This window comes from Macaca thibetana, chromosome 1 (assembly GCF_024542745.1).
Source record: "Macaca thibetana thibetana isolate TM-01 chromosome 1, ASM2454274v1, whole genome shotgun sequence".
NCBI lineage: Eukaryota > Metazoa > Chordata > Mammalia > Primates > Cercopithecidae > Macaca > Macaca thibetana.
The window spans coordinates 204,470,952-204,478,190 of record NC_065578.1 but is presented as its reverse complement, the minus strand read 5'-3'; the positions used below and the strand labels follow the sequence as shown (position 1 = coordinate 204,478,190).

Sequence of the window (7,239 nt, the reverse complement as noted above, 5' to 3'; positions counted from 1 at the left end):
GAGAGCAGCCAGGCTACCTTCAGATGCAGCTGAGATCCTCAAGCGGTCCCTATGAGGAACTCAGGCACTGAGGGCAGACGCCTGTCCAGACCATTTGGACTGGAGTCCCCGAGGGGGCCCAGTGAGCTACAGGAAGGTGCGGGGCATGAGGCCCAGTGGGGAGGATATCAGGGGACAGCCCTGCCTCAGCTGCCCGAGCATCTCTGCACTCAGCCTCCGCTATGGCAGCTGCCTTCAGTGGGGCCTCCTGGGGCAACTCCTTTAAAGCTCATGACGGGGCCCGAGGCCGGCCGGCGACATCAGCAAAATGCCCACTCTGGGGATGCCAGTGGGAACAGGGCTGGAGGCCAAACTCGAATTCAGGAGGCTGGAAGGTATGTGCATGTTTGCTTCAAACCAGCATCCGGGGCCCCCAGGAAGCCTCCAGGCAGCAGGGAATTCTGAGACACCATGGGCACAGCTGGTCTCCTGGAAGAAATCCAGAGCCGCCCAAAATAGGCACAGGAAAGGGATAACTTGCCGACCCCACACTCAAGACATGGACATCTCTCCTTCTTGTCCCCTAGAAAAATTAAACGTCACCTTCTTTCTACTCCCACTGTGGTTACAGCCACAGTGGGGCACGGGCCACCTTCCACTGTGGTTCACTATACTTGCTCCCTCCCCATGGGCGGCAGAAGGTCAGGAGCCATTGTCTTGTCTCAGCAGTTAGCAGCTCCCCCCACACATACACTCCTGGGCCTCATGTTGGAGCCCTTGGCCTTGGAAAAGGAGAGTACGAGTAGGTGTGGACTTCCTGAGGGCTCCCACACCCACACCATGGCACCCTCAGCACTCGATACACAGCCGATGCTAGAAGATGCCCGTGGTGTCAGTAAGAGAGAAGTTGCACCCACAGGCTCTTACCTCCTGCACCTGGCCACGCCCCTGATTCTGACCTCCTCCTTCATGGATGCAGATGGTGTGCACATGTGGGTCTGTAGCCCTGACTGGGACCGGGAGCGCAAAGCTTTCATTCATCTCAAGACACTGCACCTGACACCCAATGTGCAGGTAGCGCCTGGGGTTCCAAGGAGAGCAAGCCCAAGAAGGAGGCTACCACAGTGGGAGGGGTGGCTCTGCCTGGCCCTGCCCGGGACACTTCGCAGAAACCACCTGCCTGCCATTCCCAGCAGGCCTTCATTCCCTTCAGGGATGTGAACATAACTGGATTTGATTTCAGTCTCTGGCCTCCTTCTCACCCTCCTCCCAGTTAAGTAAAACAACCATGCCCGTCCGAGTTGAGACACACAGCTCCCAGAGAGGAAGCCGGAGACCTGCTTGGCCAGTGCAGGGGGGTTAGAGGCCAGTCTCCAGCCAGAGACCTGCTTGGCCAGTGCAGGGGGGTTAGAGGCCAGTCTCCAGCTATGGGGAGGACATTCCTGATCCCGGATCTTTGTACTTGACCCTGGAACAATGGAGGAATCACTTTCCTATTTTCCTAACCTTTAGCTTGCCCTCCAGTCTGCAGTGGCAGCCCCTTGGGTCTCAGCCTCTAGTCAAGATACTGATTTTTTGAAATGCTTCTAATGGCCAAGTTTAAGAAACACTGTACCCACCCCAAACTTTCTGAGACCCACTGGATTTCTAATCAGGGTTTTGGCATCTGGTCTGTTTTGCAGGTTTGTCCCGTGTATCCTTTACTTACATGTTAGTGTGCTGGGTGCTGAGCTCATAGTGGTGATACAGGGCTCCTTTGCTGCAGGAAGGGCATATAGTGGAGAGGACCACGCATCAGACAGTGACAACACAGTGTGCTGAGTGCCATTCGAGAAGTGGTCGGGGGCCTCTCAGACGGGAGGACCTGCCTCTCTGGAAAGGGCATGACAGAGACACTTAGCCAAGTAGCAACGAGTGAGCAGTTTTGAAGGGCGAATTTGAACCAAATTCTAACAAGGGTCTTATTTTACTCACCAAGTCACCAAGACTCAACTCGCATAACTGGGGACCCAGCTGCCCCCAGCCTTCGTTGGTCCCTGCCTCAGTTCTGGCCAGGTATCCCAATCCCGAGCCCTTGCTAGAGGCTGAGCGGACTGGGGTCCCTCCTGCCTGAGACCCCACGAGCAGAACTCCTCTCCCCAGGCCAGCCACGCTGTGCATCGGCTACTGCTGGTGCACACAGCACTTTGCACCCAGCCGCCAGGCGCTCACTATGCCAGCCTCATCTAGGGCCCGACAACCTGCAATCGGCTTGCTGGGGTAAAAAGTATATGTCACAGCTGGAAGGGGAGTTGGCCTAGCAGTGGAGGCTGGTGACCTACTTACTGGTGAGCAGTTAGGAATTCGTAACTAATCTGAATCCCAGATTGGAGAGGGAGGCTGTTCTCATATCACTAAGGAGCAACACCACCACTTTCCAGATAACATCAAAGACAAAGGAATTAAGTGCCACGATAATAAACCAAGGAGGGCGATTTACATATGAGGTATTTCCATACAGGTTCTAAAAAGGTTTCCCTAGAAACATTCATAACTTGGTAATACAGTAATTTGCAAAATAAGTTAAATTGTAAAATAATGATCCTGAGTAACACAAATGCATTTAGCATGGTTTGCTTCCTTAGTGATGCTCCATTTGCAAAATTAATTTTGAAAAAAAAAAAGAGCAATGAGAAAATCTGAAGCAATGAAATCAGGTGGTGGGGGAGTCCTTGTCTTGCACAGACTACAGCAGGCCACTGCCCTTTGACACACAGTGGGTTATTTGTCCCCTTGTTCCTGGAATTCTCTGGGAAGTTCCCCACCAAGTGTGGGTGGTCTTCTTTTGAGCATCACAATCATTGACTTGTGGATGAATGTGGAGTATTTTTGGACAGTGATCAGCTTTACAGTAGAAATCGCAAACAGACGTCCAGCCCTGCCAGACGCTGAATAAACTAACAAATCGCCCCCCTTGTTTTTCATTCTGATTCATCAGGATCCCTTTCCTCCTCTCCTTTTTCTCTGTAAGAGGAACATACTCAACTACTCAGCCGGGACCTTTCAGGCTGGCCTGGATGCATCCCTCCTGCGGCAGAGGCGGGTGGGCCCCATGCTAGGGGCTGAGCACACTCATCCCGGGGAGGGCAACCCCGTCACGTGGAAGCCCACAGCACTGTGGGGTGAGCACTCCACACCGTCACCACACGGGCAGGAGAAAGTGAGATGGGAGCACCAGTGCCCCCTGCAAATGGGCACTCGACCATCATAGCATCCAAACTGGCAACATGAGGCAGAAAGGCCCCTTCAGCCTAGGCCACGGTGGGGTGGGGCGGGGCTGGAAGGATCCCTGGAATCCCCTTCGTAACGTGTATCCCTAAGGAATTGCCTCTCACGTGACGTGTCAGTTCTTGGGTTCTCCTAGGGGCAGCCACACCCGCTTCAGAATCACCAGATGCACAATGAATAATGGGCATTTGGGGTAAGGTACAAGGCAATGCATAGGATGTCCTTTCTGACAGTCATGCCTCCGCCCCCTCTGTTTGTCTTGATTTAATGCCTAACTGTAGCAGCTGCAGGAGACATGCCCATGAGGCCATTCATAGAACTGTGGCGTCACTAGCTGCTCCCATCAAAATGATATTTTGCAGTTAGCCCCTGGTGATCATGGATGCTCAAGTTAAGCAACCCGGTGTTCTAGCCAGCACCCGTTTCCTCAGACTGCTTAGACTGCAAAGCTGAACCACAGGCTACGCAGGCCCATCATGCACACAAGACCCCATGACGTTATCCTGCTTCCAGAAGCTTGGACACAACCACATCTTTGGGGGCAGTCCAGTCCCTTTTGTCAAAAATGGCCTTGTCTAGACAAGTCTCAGCAAAGGCTGGGGTGGCAGGGCCCCTGAGGGGCGAGGCGGTGGGCAAAGGGGTGGGTGAGAAGAGCATGGGACCAAGGCCCGGCCTGGCCAGTAGTGTGCGAGCCTGTAAGGAAAGCTGTTCTGGAAAGGAGGCCACAGCATGGGCTTTCAGCTCTCCTCCCCTTTCTTCTTTTCCATGGCAAATAAAAATGACAGAACCCTGCATGTTTTCCTTTATCGCTGCCAATCAGATGAGCATAGGAACCAAGGTCCTGAGCCAGGATCACATTTGGGTTTACTTTATGAGCCCAAGTTCTGCTCCTGGCGTCGTCCTGGTTTGCCTGAACCGAGCAGCTTCCAGGGATGTGGGACTTTTCAGTGCTAGAACCAGGAATGTCCTGGCAAACTGGGCAGATCTGTCACCCTGGCTGCAGCTTCTCACACTGTACCCCCAACCCCAACCCCAGCCCTCACCCTTGGGTGCCCTTCGGTTGGCCCTTCAGTTCTCAGGACCTGGACTTGGTGGGAGGGAGTGGGTGAGGCAGTGGTCAGGCTTCCAGCTCTTGTCCCAGCCTTGCAGGTGGTGCACTGAGGCGGGGTCATTGGGCCCAGGCAGAGCAGGCCACCTGCTTCCCCACACATGTATCGATGTTCATGACCACCCGCTACAATTCTGTGTTCTGCTTTCTTTTAAAGGCAGGAGGAAAGGCAGGAGCCAGTCTGTGCAGGCACACTCGGCACTAAGCCAAAGGCCGCCCATGCTGAGCTCATCTGGCCCCATCTTAGAGAGCCGCCAAACATTCCTGCAGACGTCCACCTCAGTGCATGAGCTGGCCCAGAGGCTCTCGGAAAGCCGGCTCTCCTTGCACACCTCAGCCACGTCCCTGCACTCGCAGCCCCCGCCTGTCACCACCACGGGCCACCTGAGCGTCCGCGAGCGGGCCGAGGCACTCATCAGGTCCAGCCTGGGCTCTTCCACCAGCTCCACCCTGAGCTTCCTCTTTGGCAAGAGGAGCTTTTCCAGCGCGCTCGTCATTTCCGGACTCTCTGCTGCGGAGGGGGGCAATACCAGTGACACCCAGTCATCCAGCAGCGTCAACATCGTGATGGGCCCCTCGGCCAGGGCTGCCAGCCAGGCCACTCGGGTAAGGGGCTGGACAGGGCTCACCAGGACGGGCTGGGGTGGTGGCATGGGCTCCTGGCCTGAGCATGGTACCTGCCTTGCATTCCCACCTTTCTGCCTGCAGAACCCCCTCCCCTCCTCTGTGGGGTTCCCAGAGTGACAAAGGACAGTGATTAGACACGAAGTGGCTTAGCTACTCTTGGAAGCAGACAAGATACAGAGCACATGTCCTGTAAATGATAATGCCCAGGCAGACACTGAAAGGAGTCACCGGACACAGGGGTTCTGCAGAACTGTGGCCATCTACCCTACACTGGGGCATGAGGGAGAATGCCCTCCACCCATTCACACAGTGGGACTCTTCTCACATGGTTCTGGCCTGAGGGAGAGGAAAGGGCACCTGTCAATGCTGGAGTTAGAGCATCATTGCTTCTTCTCCAATGGAGTTAGAGTATCATTGCTTCTTCTCCAATGGAGTTAGAGTATCATTGCTTCTTCTCCAATGGAGTTAGAGTATCATTGCTTCTTCTCCAATGGAGTTAGAGTATCATTGCTTCTTCTCCAATGGAGTTAGAGTATCATTGCTTCTTCTCCAATGGAGTTAGAGCATCATTGCTTCTTCTCCAATGGAGTTAGAGTATCATTGCTTCTTATCCAATGGAGTTAGAGTATCATTGCTTCTCAGCCAATAGATATAACTTTAAAGCTGCTGAGACAGCCCACTGCTTTTAGGTATTTAAATACTAGACAAGGAGCATTTTAAGGACTTCACCCAAATAAGCTCTTGCTTGTCTAGAATCCTGAGCCAGCTGAGATGAAATGAATACTTGAGCTTCATCAGTGAGAAAAAAGTAAATACCTGGCAGTTCTCCTTCGTAACCTGGTAGACAGAAAAATCGATGGTGTCAAGGCAAAAATGGGTCATATTTGGAGAGTTGCCCCACTCCTTTTGAGTGTTCAGGTTTTCCTGACCATGGCTCATGCTTTCCATCAAGCACCAGAGTTGCAGCAGCTTGGCCTCTGGTTCTGGGTGAGGTTATTTGCAGGTGGAGAGAAGGGGCCACACCGCGGCTTGGCCTCTGGTTCTGGGTGAGGTTATTTGCAGGTGGAGGGAGGGGGCCGCACCTGAACATTCCTAGTGTCGCCCTCCCTCTCCTTCATGGGAAAAGGCTCTCCAGGCAAGTACCTTCCTGCCAGGGGAAGCCGAGGCTGGGCCAGCCGCCCCACAAGGAGCCACAGGATTGCAGCCATGGGTGCCATCTTTCACGGAGGGGGAGATTTATGGGCTCTCCTGGAACCCCCAGGCTGTCCTGGTGAAGAGGAAAGAGCTGATTACTTCAGGAGTTTGACCTTAGTTAGATAACTAAAAGAATACATTTCCCCTCCCTTTTCTTTACTTCCTCAATAAAAATGCACAAAGTATCACCCTTCTCCCTGCCCCAATCTGTGTTAAAGTCAGTCTGTGGGTGTAGTTCTGCGATTCCGTCAAATTCTCCTTCCGGCTCTCCAAAACAGACAATTGTCTTGAGACCACATGCCCCCAGAATAGAATGGCCTCCGTGTTCTCCTGGGGTCAAGCCTGCTAGAACTCAGCATGCATGACAGGCTAAGTGTGCAGGGAGTGACACGAACCACAGCTGGAAAGCCAGGCGCACAAATGCCCTTTCCCCCCAGGGCCGCTCTTTCCAGTGCAGTCATCCAGAGGCCCACGCGCAGAGGCCCTGCGTCTCAGATGTTGCTCGTCCTGTCCTCAGAGGCCACCGTGCTGGCCCTCCATCATTTGACCTGACTTTAGAACCTGACCTCAAGGATATGGCAGCACTAGCCTTTAGCTCCCACAGCACGGGTGGGGTGAGGCCAGTTACAAGTGGGTAGTGCACATTTGCTGAGCTATTCACTGCTTCTCTCTTCTCTTTGGAAGCACCTCTCCGAGCCATGTGAGCCCACCGATGCCACCGAGCAGGGGCAGCTTCGTGACCGACGTCCGGCTGAGGCTGTGCCAGAGACTCTCGGGGTTGTCTGCAGGAGAGCAAGCCAGGAGGACATGGGCCTGGACGACACGGCCTCGCAGCAAAGTGTGTCGGACGAGCAGTGACGGGCACGCGACCGGGCGGGGAGGCCAGGTCCCCACCGCTCCCACCTGCATTGCTCTCCTTCGTGCTCCCCAAATCACAACCAACCAATACTGCGATCCATGAGGGGCTCCTCCTGTGGAAAAGGAGAGCTGTTCCAGAACACAGAACTTATCTCAGGTTTTTGAAAAAAACAAACAAACAAACAACAACAAAAAAAAACCTCACA

The 7,239-nt window shown here is 53.9% G+C and overlaps 1 protein-coding gene across 2 annotated transcripts in view; it reads left to right on the top strand.

Annotated features, from left to right (window-relative positions):
• The window catches only part of PCNX2 (pecanex 2), a 309,611-nt gene extending 302,372 nt beyond the window's left edge, over window positions 1-7,239 (top strand). For both annotated transcript variants that reach the window (XM_050769598.1, XM_050769591.1), the window contains exons 33-34: window positions 4,512-4,960; window positions 6,860-7,239. In XM_050769598.1, the coding sequence (XP_050625555.1) occupies window positions 4,512-4,960; window positions 6,860-7,033 (623 nt within the window). In that variant the 3' untranslated portion in view covers window positions 7,034-7,239. The remainder of the gene's footprint in view (window positions 1-4,511; window positions 4,961-6,859) is intronic.